At 36.0% G+C, this 18,683-nt stretch overlaps 1 protein-coding gene and 2 non-coding genes across 3 annotated transcripts in view; 1 reads left to right on the top strand and 2 right to left on the bottom strand.

Annotated features, from left to right (window-relative positions):
• LOC107589629 (synaptosomal-associated protein 25-B) overlaps positions 1–18,683 on the top strand; it is a 49,328-nt gene that overhangs the window by 13,095 nt on the left and 17,550 nt on the right. The window contains exons 2-5 of the mRNA XM_016278127.1: positions 9,603–9,733; positions 11,864–11,905; positions 13,419–13,467; positions 18,345–18,462. Of these exons, the coding sequence (XP_016133613.1) occupies positions 9,662–9,733; positions 11,864–11,905; positions 13,419–13,467; positions 18,345–18,462 (281 nt within the window). The 5' untranslated portion in view covers positions 9,603–9,661. The remainder of the gene's footprint in view (positions 1–9,602; positions 9,734–11,863; positions 11,906–13,418; positions 13,468–18,344; positions 18,463–18,683) is intronic.
• trnal-uaa (transfer RNA leucine (anticodon UAA)) lies at positions 15,032–15,114 on the bottom strand. Its single transcript has one exon. It is a non-coding gene; the product is annotated as a tRNA-Leu (tRNA).
• Positions 15,999–16,081, bottom strand: trnal-uaa (transfer RNA leucine (anticodon UAA)). Its single transcript has one exon. It is a non-coding gene; the product is annotated as a tRNA-Leu (tRNA).

Here is an 18,683-nt window from a genome sequence, read left to right as displayed (position 1 = left end):
ATAGTATTTTAGTAAAACTGCTAATGTTACAGCAGCGGGGAAGATGAACATGCATGAGTTATTTTATTTAATCTGTGTTATTTTAATGGTTTTTTGACCTAAAACATAGAGACTCTGATGTTAATGTGTCTGCATTCAAGCATTTCAGTGGCTTAAACAGATCACCCTTTACAGCAGATTTAGTTCACAAACAACTGACAGCTTTGACCTAAATATGATTTTCAGTTACAATAATTAATCCTAAAATTCGACATTAGTAACTTTTAAGAGCATCAGACGTGCGCTCACAATATCTCCCGGTTCTTACTTGTGAATTCAGTTCACTGGAGACTCGCACTGAACGGATCATTTGAATCAGTGAGTTGTCGACTTGAGAACAGCTGCAATCGGATCATTCCAATTCGTGAATGAATCGTTTGGTGTGATTTGCGAACCGATTTAACGGGTTCATTGAAAATAATCAGTTCGTTCTTGAATCAGACACCTCGGAGCGCGTGATATATTATAAGGAGTAACGATAAGTTTTATGAAATGTAGTGAAGTAAAAAGTACGATCTTATGCTTTGGAATGTAGTGAAGTAAAAGTAAAAGTTACTCAAAATAAAACTACTACAGTAAAGTACAGATACTTGAAAAATTTACTTAAGTACAGTAACAAAGTAAAACTACTTAGTTACTGTCCACCACTGGTGTTATGCAAATCTTCCCACATCGTGACGTAGACATGTGGGGGCATGTTTAAACTAGGTATTTTAGGAGGGCGTGGACCAGTCTTAACTTTTATAAAGAATATCTCTTTGGATTTGAGACTTTAGTCTTTGCAACTTCAGGGATCTTATCTATGCACAATCAGCTTGTAACACTCCAAAGAGAAAGGAAAACTTGAAATCGCATCATATGACCCCTTTAATTTTGTAAAGAATTTTTCGTTACATTTTCATTTCGTTTTTGGCCCATCATAAAATCAATCAGCCATTTGAACGAATCAGTAGAATGAATGACTGAATGACTTGCTCCCACCTGGCAGTTTTAGTTTAATATTTAAAGTATAATTTTTTATTTTTTAATAATAATAATTTCATGTTTCAATATGCATTTAAAAAATATTGTAATTTAACACCACAGTGACTAAATTATCTTTTGGGGGTAACTTCATAGGCCAAATTTATCAATTTGCAATGAATTCAATTATTTTTCCAGCACATCATTAGATTAATTTTTATATTAATATTCATATGCAATAGCATAAATATTTTCCTGTAAAATATTTTTTAAATAATAATCATTTAGACTAGGTTAATGTCATTTATGATATGCTGTTTTTTTTGTGTGATTTATTTATTTTATTTATTTTTTGCATAGATATCTCAAAGGCAGACTCAGCTGGATGCTGTTTATCGTCTATTGTAAATGTTCTGTGAAAATGTCAATCAGTTAATTATTCTGCTTATTTTATATTCACAATAGCAGCTGAGTCATTAATGTGGTTTTGGTCTGTCGTTAACATTAAGCATCACATTTTGAGGGTCGTTTTTGCATCAGCTGAGTCTAGATGGAAAATCTGCTAAAACGTTAAACTGGGGGTTATTTGATGCAGAAATGAAATTATGTGTCCTATTCAGTCCAGATGGATTTGATTATGTGCATTAAAATACTTCAGAACCAAGCCTTTTGAACCATGTTTTTGTTCAGTGCTTCAGGTCTTTATTTATAATAATCATCAAGATCCATCACCATCACAATGAATACAAATGGAGATGGCAAATATTGTCAACAGCACAAAAGTAATAATAACCATATTCAGAGAAGGATTTTTTTTCTCTATTAAATGGACATACTGTATAAATGGATGTATATTTTCTGTCATTTGTGCAACATAATGGCATGTTTTCACGTATGAATATAAGGGGCAATTTCTCCCAAATTAATAATTACAAGAACGACACATAGTATATAATAGAGCTGTGTTCTTGTTTTCTGTGGCCAGAGTTCAACAAACCTGTTTCTCAATGTCAAGGTTGCGGTATATAACAACCTTGTACTTGCCCTTCACGTCAGAGGTGGTTTGCACAACACAACACTTGCCAAAGGGCTAAATGAAATGACCTTTTGAATGCTAAAGAGAGCAATGCAATGCACAGTCTCTTATACTGGTATGTATTGGCATTGTTCTGTGATACAAATGCGTTTTTATTAAACTGTCATGCTTGTAGGTTGAATAATATTCCCTCATTAATAGAAAATGCTTAAGATTTATGCAAAAAAAGGTTTGCAAAGTATCTCTATTGACTTTTTAACTGCTAGAAAATGTTTTGTAGTTGAGTAAATATTGTAAAAAAAAAAAAAAAAGTGCTTAATCTTATTTGGACTTATTTATTTACACATAAATGAAACATTATTTAAACATGTTTTAAAAGAAAATATTTTAGTCTATTTCCACTTTTAAAAAAATCACATTTAATTCAATGTGTTATGCCATTTCTTTGTAATTATTTTGAGTGAAATTATTCTGAGTGAAAATTGTAAACATTGTGTAATTTTTTTCTTTTTCAGTTCTCAGAGTTTCAGTTCTTTCCTTTTCTTTTTTTTTCTTCGTGAATTTACAGAGAAACTTAATTCAACTGCACTGAAAAAATTGGTGTAGAAACAATTTTTTCACTCAGAAATTGCTAGTAAATTTCACAATTATTTACAAAGAAACGGCAAGTAAAAACAGTATTTTCTTGTAAAATGCATTCACTTTATTTTCATTTCTTTTTTTTAAAACAAACTAAAAATGTTTACCCCCTGTAATTTAAACAGTAAAGCATGCCATTGGCAAGGCCATAGGTTCCCAGGTAAACCAAAAACCTACTTTGTACCTTGAATGCAATGTTGTCTAGGATTAAAGCGTTTGCCAAATAAATGTGAAGAGTTTGTGATGCCGCCTGCCAAAATTGGCCCTGATACATCAATCCAAGCCTGTCTTCCTGACAGGAAAAGAGTACGCCCACAGCTGGCATGTTTGTGTGGCAATGTAGTTTTTCTCTCAGGGTGTGGATTAACTCTGGTTCTGCAGATAAGCCACATCCTTAAAGAACAATCATTTACAAGATGGCCTGTGCATCCATGACACTGTAGAGACAAGGCTGGAAGAAAATGCTTGCCAGTGAGAAAGCCATTGCTCTTGTTTCTTATCTGACACATCGTCCATTATTAATGGAATACTGAATTAGGATGGCTCAGGAGAGATAGTAATGGAGTGAGAGATGGAGAGGAAGCACGTTGATGAGACTGACGTCATGTACGGTGTAACTGGATCTCTAATTTCTTGTTTATCACCTGGAGAAGATGCGGTTTCCATTGCATCGTTTGAGATAAATCATACCAGTGTCCTTCTTAAAGGCCATGCAAGCTCACTTCTGTTGGATGTTGATTTAAGAATGAATATTTTTTTAATTGGCCATGTGCTTATATTTGCATTTATAAGATAGATTTCATCCTTGTTTTTGCATGTAACTGCATGTTGTGTATTTAAATGCATTATTTCTTTTGTGATCCCTGTAAATATTTAAAGCACAATATAAATCCAAATTAAAAAAAATATATATATATAATAATAAAATGAAATATTTACTATAGATACACTACCATTAAAAGTTCGGGGTCGTTACATTTTTTTGTATATATATTTGAAAGAAGTCTCTTATGTTCACCAATGCTTCATTTATTTAATCAAACATGTAATATTGTGAAATATTATTACAATTTAAAATAAATGTTTTCTTTTGTAATATGTTTTAAGATGTAATTTATTCCTGTGATGGCAAATCGGAATTTACAGTTATGTTGCTCAATATTTTTGTGGAAACCATGATTATTTTTTTTTCTGGATTATTTGATGAATAGACAGTTCAAATAGAATACCATTTGTTTGAAATAGAAATCTTAATGTATCCTTGCTGAATAAAAACATCAATTTCTTTCAAAAAGAAAGACAAATTTGACTGTCTCCAATCTTTTGAGTGGCAGTGCATTTAAAAACATTTGTAAACTGATAAATGCATTGATAAATGTTTCAAACATTTGTGTGCTACATTGAACTCAGCATGTCGCAGGTTTAATTCAGAAAGTGACATCAAATTCTGGTAAATAACAAGATGGTTGTTGCATTTTTAGTTCAGTTTTGAATAAAAATATCTTAGTTCTACTCAGTACAATCAGAATTCTAAGTGCACAATAAGTTATGAAAGAGATGTAGTAGGTGATCCAGGTATTCTGTGCATAAAAATTTGCATATTATGCCCAGTACACAATATAATGCAGAAACAGTAAGAACTTTAGTATGATATTCTGAACACAGCTCATTTCATTGACGTGTTTGGACAAGGTCATTTGTGACCTTCAAATTTGCTTGTTACTATTAGTAAATGTCAAGTTCAACAAGAGTGCTTTAAATAACCAGCAAGCACTGTTGTTCTCTCCAGGGTGCAAAGAGATAGACAGTAACCCTTCAGATACAGGTCACAGATTAATATAAAAGTTCATTGGTTCATTAAAACTGAGCGGAGGTGTTCAAACAGCACACACCATGGTGAAACACTCTCTAGGGAGAGTGTGATTATTTTAACTCCAACTTCTGGAAAATATTTCATTATTTTGTGTTAGAGGGTGATGGATCCGTGCTCATAATTATTTTCAGCCGGCGTTCACTACACTCTCAAAAGAACAAAATTAAAGCGTAATAAATTTTTCATGCACTGCACTCCATGCTGTGTTTTACGGACATGAAACATTAAATAACTGGCGAGTCATGAAGCAAATATAGTTCTGAACTCACTGCTTGTAGCCGACGGTACATTGACATCAGTCTGCAAAGCACATCATGGGCTTGACCTTAGCGTCCTCACACATTATGAAATGGCAATGACAAACTTTGCTGTAGGCTTCTGGGTTGCTTTTACATTTAGATTCATTTCTGAAGCATCATTTTGACAGATTATATGTCATGAATATGTGACCTTAAGCTGTCACTTTATGTACTTTTGTAAGTTTTGAGTTATTAAGATTTTCATAAAAATGTTCTTTTTTCCTCTTAAGATATGTGGCTCTTTCTGAACATAATTGGCACTTGAGGAGTCTTGACCATTTCTTTTGAGCCATTGCATTTCCAGTGTGATAGTGAGAGTGTGAGACATGGCAGTTTGAGGTTTCCTCACAAAAGATTCTTTTATAACAGCGTCTACAGAAAGAACTGGAATAAAAATGAGCTATGAAGGATGACGCAGGGAGTGGAAATCTTAATACCATATGTGCTCCATATAGGCTGACCTATTTCCACTATCTTTTCTTGACATGCAGCTTATATGCAAATTTTAACATGCTTTTGAGTTCATCCAGATTCAGATTAAAGGCACAATATATAATTTTCGCCGCTGGAGGGCGTGTATTCAAAATAAACAAAGAGGCAAAGGCGTAGTTTGATGACGCTGTGACTGAGTGTGGAATCATGGGAGTGTAGCGTCTGGAACACTCCAACACACAATATATATTTTGTTAGCTAGATTTCACAAATACTTTGTAACACCCCAGGACGCTGAACAAGACCCTGGTTTCATGGTAACCCGATACATTTACAACCTTGTGGAATGCGAGCCGGCTCTCATTCTGCTTTCTCCAGAAACAAAGGGACACAAATGCACAGGAGAAATGGACTTTTCTACTAATTAATTCATAGGATTATGGTCTTCATCTCCACAGCCGATGCAATCCGACGGGACTCGGGCATAAATCATGTTCCTGGATGAGCTAATGATTTATTAACGTAGTAGAATGAAGCAGGGGGAGGCTGAAAGCCGTCGAAGTGAAACGAGGCTGCTGAACGAGCGTGACACACGGCTCGAAAGCAGCAGAGCTTTTATTATGCCACAGTCGACTGCTTCCGCTCCTTCCGGTCGTGCGTATGTGGGGTAAAGCAGCGCTGTTTTATCATACTAGATACATTTGAAAGTTCTGTTATAATGTTACTCTGTGCGGTCGTCACCGGTCTATTAAAACGCACAACATATTAAAGCGTCTTTGGTGTTTCCGGAAATCGAGGGGTTACGACGTCATTGGCAGGCGACACAATGACACTATGGACACGGTCCGTGTCACTAGTTAAAATTGCTTATTTCTTTGGATTTAAACATTCTTTGAAACATTTGGGATAATTAAAGTACACAAGTCAGCAAAATATATAACACTGTTCTAGTTTTATATCCGTTTTTGGATATTTTAATAAAAAATGTTAACATATTATGCCTTTAATGTAAATTCTGATCTGATACATTTACATTTACATGAATAACAGTTAAAAGTTATTCATTCCCCAAAGAGTTGCCTTGTACTTGAAACTTTAATACTTAAAAAGTTTACCAATCGGGTGCGTTTCCCAAAAGCAACTATGGTTGTAAGTTCCATCGTTACCAATGGAGTTCAGTGGAACTAACGACCATAGTTAGCTAACGATGCTTTTTGAAAACGCAACCCAGAGTGGTTATTCAAATGATGCAACGTCGTTTAGTTCATTTGTGTCTGGTGTCGTTAAACAAAATTTGCATAACCAATCATTGTCTGCGATATGTATTCAAGCCAATCATCTTTCAGTATCACAGCAGTGCATCATCAAATATGCACTGTATGTTCCTGTTAAGAAAACAGTTGAAGAGAAACTTGAAATTTAACCAAAATGTTGATGAAATACAAATGAATAAATACAAATCTGCCATAATGAAGGATGGAGTTCTTCTACTATGCATATGTGACCCGGGACCACAAAACCTTAAGTCTTAAGTCGCTGGGGTATATTTGTAGCAATAGCCAAAAAAACATTGTATGAGTTAAAATTATCGATTTTTCTTTTATGCCAAAAATCATTAGGATATTAAGTAAAGATCATGTTCCATGAAGATATTTTGTAAATTTCTTACCGTAAATATATCAAAACAATTTTTGATTAGTAATATGCATTGCTAAGAACTTCATTTGGACAACTTTAAAGGCGATTTTCTCAGTATTTAGATTTTTTTTGCACCCTCAGATTCCAGATTTTCAAATAGTTGTATCTCTGCCAAATATTGTCCTAACAAACCATACATAAATGGAAAGCTTATTTATTCAGCTTTCAGATAATGTATAAATCTCATTTTCAAAAAACTCTTTATGACTGGTTTTGTGGTCCAGGGTCACATATGTGATCTGTATATGACGCTGCAATATTTGTTCCATCAGTTTACTATATTATTAAGGGTTGTGTTGGCGATTTTAGAGATTATAGCGCATTATTTATTATCAAGATTATTCTAGGATATCATGAGGGATATAATCTGTGTACGGGAGAATAGTTATCAGTACATAGATAAACTTAAAACCTGCTGCAATTATTTTTAGGTTCGATTAACATTATTTACATGTCAGCCTACCTGAATATTCCTTCATGGTCTGCCCTTTGTTCGTTAGTTTTTAAATAGCTTGATACTGACAATCATAATAGTGTAAGTTATACTTTATATTGCACTGGTCACTATAATAAATTGTATCTCTCATGTTTTAAGAATCAAGAATATTAGTATGAAATAGAATCCCATTCATCAATTTCAACTCAAGAGTTATGCCACAGATCAGCAGGCTTTCGGCTTGACGCTGTATATAGATATGATTCTTTAGTTAATCTAATTGTTTTTTAATTATTCATGTTTTCTTTGGACCTCTCACTACTGGAGCGGAGAGATAGATAGATAGAGCAGCCAGGGAGAAGATGGAGTATCAGAGGTCTGCTGCCTTTTCCAGTTGGCATAAGACGAAATGTCTAATGACAGGGAACACCGACAGCAGTTCCAGCAGATTTCTGGCAATATATTTACATGACTTGATGCCAACTTACAGTTGATTAAAGTAACATTGCACGGTGGTCATGTATTCCTGGCACCATCCAACCAGGAAAAAATGGTTGACTCTTGTTGTCTGTAGTTCAACTGGCACAATGTGAGCAATGCAAAGGTCATGGCTTTGGTTTGCAGATAACAGATAAAATGACTAATTTGAAAGCATCATAAGTGGTTTTGGACAGAAATATGTTAAATGCATAAAATAAATGCAATCTATTGTCTGTTTAAAGACATTCTGTAGTGCTAAAGTGGTAGATCTTGACAAAATCTCTGATTGGTCCTTATGTTGATCAACAGTAGGCAGATTCAGCGTTTTCCATGCCAGGAGATGAGGAATATAAGGGAAACATGCCAGTGCCAGGGTGCCAAGATAATGCTGCAGCCAGCATGACAACTTGTGTCCAATGCTTTTCTACATTTAAACTAGATTATAAAAGCATTTTTATATGTTTGTGCTTGAGTTTCAGTGAAAAGAATAAATCATCTCAAGGTACATGAAACACACTGGCATTTATGAAAGCATTCAAGACCCTTGATGCATGGATGTGACATATGTATAATTTCAGTGAACACTCTTCAAAATGACCCTGTGGTCAGTAAAGATAGAGCAAGTCAAGTCAACAGTAAAAGGTGCTCATGACACATTTTGATTCTGTGATCAGATGTGCTTTTAAAAGATATGTAGGATGGTGCTTTATTCGATGCTTTATAAATTGATTAGATTGTAAAAAGTGGAATAAGAGGGAAAAAATAAGGGGAATTGGTAACATCGAGTGAAAAGGAAATTTGTCTTAAGTGGAGCAAGTTGTTACAGTTTAAGTAATGTTACAAAAGGGGGAAAATCCTTTACTATAACATTCACTAATGAATTGTGCACAATAAGATCAGGAATGTGCATTTAGAAAATGAATAAGGTCAGTTTTGATTTTATGTTGACTTTAAAGGAATAATTCACCCCAAAATTTAAATTGCTCAGTAAAAGATTTTTACTGTAGGAAGTGTTATTATGGACATTTGTAGCTGGAAGCAAAGGTTTCGAGTTTAAATGTCTTAATGATGGAGCTTTTTGCTTCACAAGACATTAATTGATGGACTGGAGTCATGTGGGTTACTTGTGGATTATTGTGATGTTTTTATCAGCTGTTTGGACTCTCATTCTGACGGCACCCATTCACTGCAGATCATCCATTGGTGAGCAAGTGATGTAATCCTAAATTTCTCCAAATCTGTTCTGATGGAGAAACAAACTCATCGACATCTCGGATGACCTGAGAGTAAATTTTCAGCAAATTCCTTTACATTTCCCGCATTATTTTTAGAAGTAGCAATGAATTCATAATCTAATTCTCAGTACACATCTTCTAGGATATATCTATCATTTTTCTCTTTCTATTTTGTGAGCTTTGAGTAACCTGAGTCCTTGAATTGATGAGTCGATTTCTGAGAATGAGTCTAGATATATTGACTGCCACACAATACTTGCTCGATTATTGTCTTCAAATGGAAATAGAATGAAATGCAGAGACGTACATGTGATGCACGGCACTGTGTGAGTCACTTATAAATTCAGTTTGTTCATTCAACAATATATTGTTGAACTTTTTTGTGCATTGCTGTACCAGATCTGTCTGGAATACTCGCTTCAGTGTGTCTTTGTTGGCATAGCCTAAAAAGCATTTTTCAACTCTTTTCCAGCCTTCAAGTAAGAGCTACATTTCCCGTTTAGAGGTGAGCACCTCATTACTCCAGCAGCCATGGCAGACGAGGCCGACATGCGCAATGAGCTGACGGACATGCAGGCCAGAGCTGATCAGCTGGGCGATGAGGTAAGTATACCTTCAACATGCATGGGAGACACAGGTCTAGAAATAAACCCTAAATACGACAGCATCTGTTTATAAATAGACCCATCCCAGCGTGAAGGAGAATGAACACACCATGACTTCCAGACGTGCGATAGAAGATAGAACCACACTAAAGAGCATCTCTGAATAAAACTGTTTTGTGCAAAATGAAGCAGCTCTATATTAAGACTGCTCATCTATTTATCATGGAGCAGTGGAGACTGCTTGGTTATCAGGCAGAAGCAGTGGGAGGATCTCCACTTGTTTCAGACAGAAACAGCCTAACTCACAGCACCTGCCCAGTGGGGGTTCTACATTGGCTTTGATAGACCTTTAATCCCACTGGTCTCCTGCAAAACAATCAGAACTTTGACAGAGCTACATGTGTGAGGGTGATTGACCATGTCATCAGAACTCTAGTGCATTATTAATATGGCCAATGCACATATGTCCTTGATTGATTTACTAGGTTATATACTGACAAAAAAAGGGATAGTTTACCCAGAAATAAAAATGTTGTCATCATTTACTCACCCTCATGTCATTCCAAAACTGTATGCAACAAAAGAAGATATTTTCAAGAATTTTGTCCATACAGTGCAAACCAATGAAGCCCAAAACAACATTGGAACCCAGTTTCATTGTATGGAGATATATAAGTCATGTGGGCTTGGAAAAAACTTGAAGGTGATTGAATTTGTTTTTGGGTGAACTATCCCTTTAAGAAAAAAACGTTACTGTCATTTTTATCTTAATCCTTAAATAATACAACTTTTTTTTAACACTGCTTGAAGTTGAATTGTGCAATTTATGTGCCACTAGTGGCACTAAAAGGGAACAGGAAACAGACAAGTGTCACTAGTGACCAGACAGGTGTCCAAAACATTCCAACCACATCACCCCCGCATTAATCCACATAACAACAAAAACTATTAAAAAGAATTTTTGTGTAATTGAAATAAAGCTGCAATAAATGCATTTAACATATAAATATTAAATGAAAAAAAATGTTGAAAATGTTGACTTTGGATCAAACTGAAAAAAGAGGTTTAAGTTGAAGTAATAAATGTATTAAAACGGACATAAAAATAAAGTTGTACAAACAAAATTACAACAAAATTTGTAAAACTTCAACAAAAATTTAAATATGAAAATAAAACTGAAAATAAAAAAATAAAAGCTCATGTAAAATATAAATAAATAAATAATATAAATACTATACTATAATATAAATACTATAAATAATATAAATTATGCAAAAATACATTGTGTATGTTCTATATTGAAAAAATTGTTCCATGTCATTTGTTACGTGTGGTGACATGCAACAATTGATATATTTGAAGTTCCATAAATGTGAAAATAGACTAAAATTGGAGCACTTTGCATGCACAATATGCAAACTGAAAACCAGACTTCTGAAATCATCTGGGTTCATTTGAAGCATTCACATACAAACAAGGATTGTGGCAAAAGTAAACAGATGTTTCCCAGAGTCTTTTTATTTTTCTCACCATGAAATAGCTTCAATAAATAAGCAGATCATTACGTGAGATGAAAATTGACTTGCCAGCTAGTTGACTAACTTGTCAATAGTTGTTTCCACACATTAAAGTGGCACAAGAGACAGTATTAACAACAAAAAAATGACATACTTTACCTTCAATACCACACAATGACGAGGTGGTGTATAGTTGGGTGGAGTATGGTGTATGATGGCATGGCTCTTGACGAGAGCTCTCTAAAAAGAAATCAAGATCCCAATAATGATCTTTAATCCCAGCCGTCATATTTCTTCAGCTGAGATATATACAGTGAACTGGAATGGGAGAGCTTTAAATATTCATGAGTGGATAATGCTATCTTGAGCTTTCTTTGAAGGAACAGGAAGGAAAGGAGGGGGGACAGAAATGGCTATACATTCGGCTCAGTCTGAACTTGGCAGCCATTAGTAACATTCTGTCGGAACTGACATTATGAACATTATGGCCTTGTACCAACTGTGGTGCTCAGCACATAGCATTCAAATAACAGCATGAAGAACCAAACGAGCAGGAACATATTAGCTGTTGTGTGCAATGGGTAATAATAAGTGTATTTTTCTTTCTACAGTCTTTGGAAAGCACTCGCCGCATGCTGCAGCTGGTTGAAGAGGTAGGATAGTGACTTAATGACTTATACACACACACACACACACACACATATATATATATATATATATAGCTGTATATGAAACGCTGTTTTTACAAAGAGTTTGGTGCACTGCTTGTTTTCATGGCCGCTGAAGGTCAGAAATGGAGACGGTGAAATAGCACCGAATTTCCGCTCTGTGATAAAAATCAATAATGATTTCAGAGAAACTCCATCTATGTGTTACTGATAGGGCAGCGGTGAGACACAGGAGAGAAAACGAATCTTTCTAGTGTCTAATAGGGATCAAACACTCCTGACCACACATGTGGAGATGAAAAGATGGTGGTTGCTTTGGCATTATAAAGACCAGAAACCTAAATTTTAGTTTTAGTGTGATAGCGAGTATAAATCATATTATTTATTTGGTTTATTATTTAATGTTTTCTTCATCAAGGCTGCATTTACCTAAACAGAAATAAAATAATAAATAATAAATGAAATATTAAGACTGCTCATCTATTTATCATGAAGCAGTGGAGACTACTTGGCTACCAGGCATTTCTCAAAAAAAAAAAAAAAGAATACAGACCCCAACTTTTGAATGGTGGTGTTAGTATAATATGAAGGTTCCTGCTCCAAGTAGGGTTATTGCAGCCAAGATGCATAATATTTTTGGTCTCTATATATCTTAATGATTCTTAAAAAACAGACCCAGTACCAGGTGTTGTGAATTACATCTTGAAATTGGTCATCTAATGTTGTGAACGAATCATTCTCTCGATTCATTTTTGCCATTGTTGGAAAAAAGAATTGCATACTTGAGCTGCTAATGACCTTCAAAGTTCAGCAGTGCTGAACAAATATAATGTTCCCATCTGGTACTTGCATCTGATTTCATATTAAATGCTTCCAGTTTCCATTATGCCATATGTCACTTTGATTAAATGCAGAGTAAATGCACATACCTGTTATTATTAGTATAAAATGAGTTGACAAAACTGATAAGTGGGGATATTTTACTAAATTAAGTATTAATTTTTTTTTTCATTGCATACAAAGATTGCTGTAGGTACCTGGTGCTGTGATAACAAACCTCAGCAGTGCTCGATCATCTAGTTAAAATATTGAGGTGATGTGGGATTCAGAATAAGACAATCAGCTGTTTTATTTAGGTCAATAGAACCTGCATGTGCCTCAGAGAACAACTCGCCATATTGCACACACACACATATGCTCTCATACCTTCAGAGTTCAAGCCAGTGCTCTGTTTACAATTCAGAACTAATTTTAGCTCCATACTGTCTGCCACCTCATTGCCACCTTATTATTACCTGCCAAATGAAGAAAGTGCTCTTGAAGAATTTCAATAGTCGTGATAATGCTGTGCGCTACAGTCTGTCCTTGCTTGCTGTTCTTTTCTCATCTTATATCTGACCTAAATATGTGTGAATCTCCTTTCTGTTCACCTGTAGGCTTCTCTCATTTGTTTGTTATTTCCTCTTTTTTTCTTGCTTTGCCATTCTTGATGGATTAGAGTAAAGATGCTGGTATCAGAACTTTGGTTATGCTGGATGAACAGGGAGGTAAGTTACGGCGAAAAACACATTATGGAATAATTTAATGAGGTTGTGCAGTAAGTCATTTTTATTTGCTTATTTTAACTTAACTATCTATAAGTTACTCATAATGCTTTGCCAGATGAGCTGTTTTGCAGATTAAAGAAATTATTTAAACATCATTTATGATTATAAACATCAGGCCGTCATGTCAAAAGCGAAGTTTTGAGAGTCTTGTAAAGAGGTAAATTGAACGATCGATGTTGCTGGTAATGACAAACAGCTCTCCTCTTCACCAGATGAAATATATCTGTGTACAATCCCTGGGGCGAAAGACTTTCCAGTTAACACTCATTGCTGTTTTAGGATAATTAGACAAACATACTCCATTCCACGAACAGTATAGGCATTTTCATGAAAAAAGAAAACAAAAATTGATTTATTGGTTTAATAGAAACAGTCACATCTATAGACAAATCAAGCCCTTATAATGCTAGAGGCTTTATTCGGTTTTATGTGGATTATAAGAAGTGTTGAGTTCCTTTCCACATGGAAGAGAAATTTTAATTAGTCTGTCAAAACAACATACAGCCTTTCTTCTCGTTTTGTTAAATTATGGATGTTGTGTTCTTCAGACTGCCTCAGAACAATCCATTTCCTACCCTAAATGATCCCGCCACCTTTTTTGCCTCCGGCACATCTCATAAAGCTGTGCTCTGATTGCTTAATGTACTGTAATAGTCTCCTAGAGCTCAGGAGGTTTCTAGTTAGAAGTTCACTTCAGTAGACATATAAAGGGAGTGATAAGAATGTCACGTAAAGAATTACATAAAGTCAGTTGTCTGACTCAAGGGCACCGCGATGGTAGCTCATTAATCACATTTTCAGCATTTTGAACCTACAACCTCTGGGTACCAGCCTACAGTGTTAACCGTCCAAAAGGTATGGTACTCCATCTGTTTTATTTAAAGATAGAAAATGTCATGACATTAACCAAGCACAAATTTAAACTTCTTTCAATGTTTAAAATCAGCGTTGTTACTATGAGTGTGGTTTGAACCCACAAGGACATTTATCCATTGGATCTTGAGTCCAAAGCCTTAACCACTCGGCCATCCTGATCACGTTTTTAGGGTAGTTGTAGATATTGCATCTCCAGTATGCTTTCTTTCATCTCTTTAAGATAAAGCAGTTTTTTTTATTTGTAATTACTCATTACAGAATTGACATTTGCTACAAGGAGGGGGGTTTGATCCCACAAAGACATTTGTTTATTGGATTATAAGTCCAAAATCTTAACCATTCAGCCATCCTGGTTGTTATTGTCAGGAGGTAGTTGAAGTGACTGTTCCTCTAGTCTCTAAGAGCACAGCTTTTTTGGCCCTAATTCATGCTAGAATTTGCTACTACCTACTACTAGGAGTGGGGTTTGGATATAAAGTCCAATGCTTTAGCCACTAAGCCATCCTTGTCATGTTAAAATGTCATTATTCCTTTTAGAGACACTACATAACCAGTTTTGAGAACCCAGTTTGTTGGTAACACAACCACATAGAGCTGCACTACATTCTACTTAGAATTTACATTGATCTACCAGGAGTGGGGTTCAAACCCACGAGGACATTTGTCCATTGGATCTTAAGTCCAACGCTTTAACCACTCAGCCATCCTGGTCACGTCGATGCGTTAAAGGGGTCATATGATGCGTGTTACAAGCTCTTGGTGCATAAAGAAGATCTGTAAAGTTGCAAAGGCTAAAGTCTCAAATCCAAAGAGATCTTCTTTATAAAAGTTCAGAGTCAGCCACACCTACCTAAAACGGCTCGTTCTAACATGCCCCCACATATCTACCTCACTATGTGGGAAGATTTGCATAATGCCGCCCAAATGTTCACGCAAAGAAAGAAGGTGTAACTTTTATTCTGGCTGTAGTATTGTTGACGCTGCAGCCATGTCATGAAGGCACTGTGTGCTTCGTTGTGAAAGCGAAACTACTTTGTTTGGTCTTCCAAAAGAGGACGATATCCGCTTCTTCGTGCCTAGAGCTGATCTGTGCTGGTCGCTGAGGGAATACATCAACTTTCACCATGGACAAAGTGGAGTCCAGCCCGCTTATTTTTTATTCGGTATTCAGTCAATCACAGCACACCTCGCTTTTTCAGACCGATGAGCTTTGTAAAAATCTACGCGTTTCAAAAAGGCGGGGCATAGAGGAGAAACAATAATGTACAGTATGTGGAAAATAATGTGTTTTTTGAACTACAAACCGCTTAAATACATTTCATTACACCAAATAATGTTCTTTTTAGCAGCATCATATGATCCCTTTAAAACCCTCTTTATTGATCTACTAGGAGCGGGGTTCAAACCCACGAGGATATTTGTCCATTGGATATAAAGTCCAACGCTTTAATTACTAAGTGGCTAGTTTGTTGTGTAGTTATTCCATCATTATTACTTTTAGAGGCACTTCATAATCAGTTTTGAGAAATCAATTTGTTGGTAACACAACCACATAGCGCTGTATTACTACATTCTACTTATAATTCACATTGATCTACCAGGAGTGGGGTTCGAACCCACAAGGACATTTGTCCATTGGATCTTAAGTCCAACGCCTTAACCACTCGGCCATCCTGGTTCATTGGTGTTGTTTGGAAAGGCATTAAAGTAGCTCAATGGATGCCATTACAGTCTCAGTCCTGGTGTTAAATATAAAACAGTGAAGATATGCTTTACATCACTGTCAACCAATGGCGAGACGAGTCTCCCACTGTCTTTCTCGCCTCCTTCCCCCTCTTTCTTCAGTCACGCTGCTCTTGCTCATGGGATTAGCAGCAAAACCCAATTAGTCGTTTGGCTTGTTGACGGTATAAGGTGGACACCTCATACTAGACCCTGTCAGTTGTATTTAAACTGGCTAAGAAGAATAAAATGTTTAGCTCAATTAAGGACAGATGAACAGACACTTAAAAGTGAATCTTATTATTATATATTTGTTCATTTTTATAAAACTCCAACATCTGTTTTGCTCCCCCAGGGATTTTACCGTTTTCTAAAGCCCTAAAGGAATGTGAATCCCTCTTAGCAGCAAAACCCATTTAGTCGTTTGGCTTGTTGACTGTATAAGGTGGACACCTCATACTAGACCCTGTCAGTTGTATTTAAACTGGCTAAGAAGAATAAAATGTTTAGCTCAATTAAGGACAGATGAACAGACACTTAAAAGTGAATCTTATTATTATATATTTGTTCATTTTTATAAAACTCCAACATCTGTTTTGCTCCCCCAGGGATTTTACCGTTTTCTAAAGCCCTAAAGGAATGTGAATCCCTTCCGTCTGTTGTTCATTTCAGTTCATGAATGATCATCCATTACATTCTTCAGTTTACTTCCCCTTACCACACAATAACTAATATTTATGCTCCATATTTCATTCTCATTTGCTCTTTATTTCTCTTCTGTTTCTGATCATCTTCTTTCTTTCTCAGCGTTTGCTCACTGTATTCACACATTCGTAATTATCCTGACTGTTTATTTTTTTTAGTTCAGCTCAAACAGTGGTGGCTCAGTTACAGTGAGCCAGTGCCCAGTGATGCCAAGCATTCATGCCAGCAACTGCTGGATTCCCTAAAGGCTCGGAAGAGCATCCCTATTACAAAATATTAGCAAATGCTTATTGAGATAGTTCACCCAAAAATTAATGAATTAATTAATTATTGGTGGTGGATGAGGAGATACCCCCTGACAATGTAAAGTGCTTTGAGTGCCTAGAAAAAGCGCTATATAAATGTAATGAATTAATTAATTAAATGCTTATTGAGATAGTTCACCCAAAAATGAAGAGTCACTCTTATGTTGTTCTGAACCTGAACCTTCTTCCATGGAATGATTATGATACTTTTACAGTGCTGATTTTGGAGATTGACAGCCCCAGTCATTCCCCTTTCAATTTCATTAAAATATATGTTCTAAAAGGGGCATATCAGCAAACCATGTTTGGTACTTCAAAAAATCTTTCAGTGAGCAGTTCTTGAAAGAGCCATTTCTTTTTCTTTCTTAGTGTGAAGAACATTTTAAAATCCAAAGGACATTTTATTGAATGGAAATTTTCCATGGATGGTAAAGGTTCTTCGTGAAACCATAGATGCCAAGAACCATGGTGGGGGGGAAATGTGACTTGAATATTCAAAAATCAATTTTTTGTGTTTTGTGGAGGACAAAAAAAATATCATATGGGTTTGGAACAATATGAGGGCATGTAAATGATGACAGAATTTTAATTTTGGATTAATTATTTCTTTAATTATTGCCATAATTTAACCAAGGCAAATTGTCAAGTTGAGCACAAATTAAACAGGTAAATGCATGTGGGTTGAAAAGTCACTTTATTATTTGCGTATGTGCTCAACGCCTCATAGGCCATGTTCTCGGCATGACCTAACCTACCTAACTACCCACCACATCATTCAAATGTCTCACGTTTTGAGTAGATGTGTTTCTGGACAGCTTAGATGTCATTTGTCATCATCGTTTGTCTGCAAGGATGCAAAGTCTCATTTCATTACTGTCACCCCTTTGTCCTGACCAGAACAACTCGAGCGTGTTGAAGATGGCATGAACCATATCAACAAAGACATGATGGAAGCTGAGAAAAGTTTAAAAGATGTAGGCAAATGCTGTGGACTTGTATGTCCCTGCGACAAGTAGGTACTGGTGAAGCGTCCAAGGCTTTCACCTGTCTGCTGCTGTCTGACTGTCTCTTGTCACTGTGAATGTTTAAGCCTCTCTCTTTCTTTTTGTCCCTCTTTTCCTCCTTGCCTTCCCTTTCTCTTTCTCTCCATGTTGCTTTTCCGCACTCTTTATTTCTTTTGGGGGCGTAATTGACTAATGTTAAAATCAGAGCAACTGGAGCGCATCGAAGAGGGAATGGATCAGATCAATAAGGACATGAAAGAAGCAGAAAAGAATTTGACGGATCTAGGAAATCTCTGTGGTCTATGTCCATGTCCATGTAACAAGTAGGTGATATCTGTCGCCTGCCTGCCTGCTTGCCTGCCTGAACCCGACAAATAGGAGAAAATGCATGTGGCCAATTTGCACGCTCGCTCTTGCTCGCTGCGTAGCTGCCACTTCCCCCCACTGCGCTCTGCCTGGACTACTTCTCTGTGCATAGGGATGGTGGTAGAGCTAAGTCCGTCTGCGGTGCCACTGGTTAACCCATAGTTGTAGCTGTAGGCCC

This window comes from Sinocyclocheilus grahami, unplaced genomic scaffold (assembly GCF_001515645.1).
Source record: "Sinocyclocheilus grahami isolate Dianchi unplaced genomic scaffold, SAMN03320097.WGS_v1.1 scaffold118.1, whole genome shotgun sequence".
Lineage (NCBI taxonomy): Eukaryota > Metazoa > Chordata > Actinopteri > Cypriniformes > Cyprinidae > Sinocyclocheilus > Sinocyclocheilus grahami.
The sequence above is the reverse complement of the archived record's forward strand: the minus strand, read 5'-3'. Positions and strand labels throughout refer to the sequence as shown.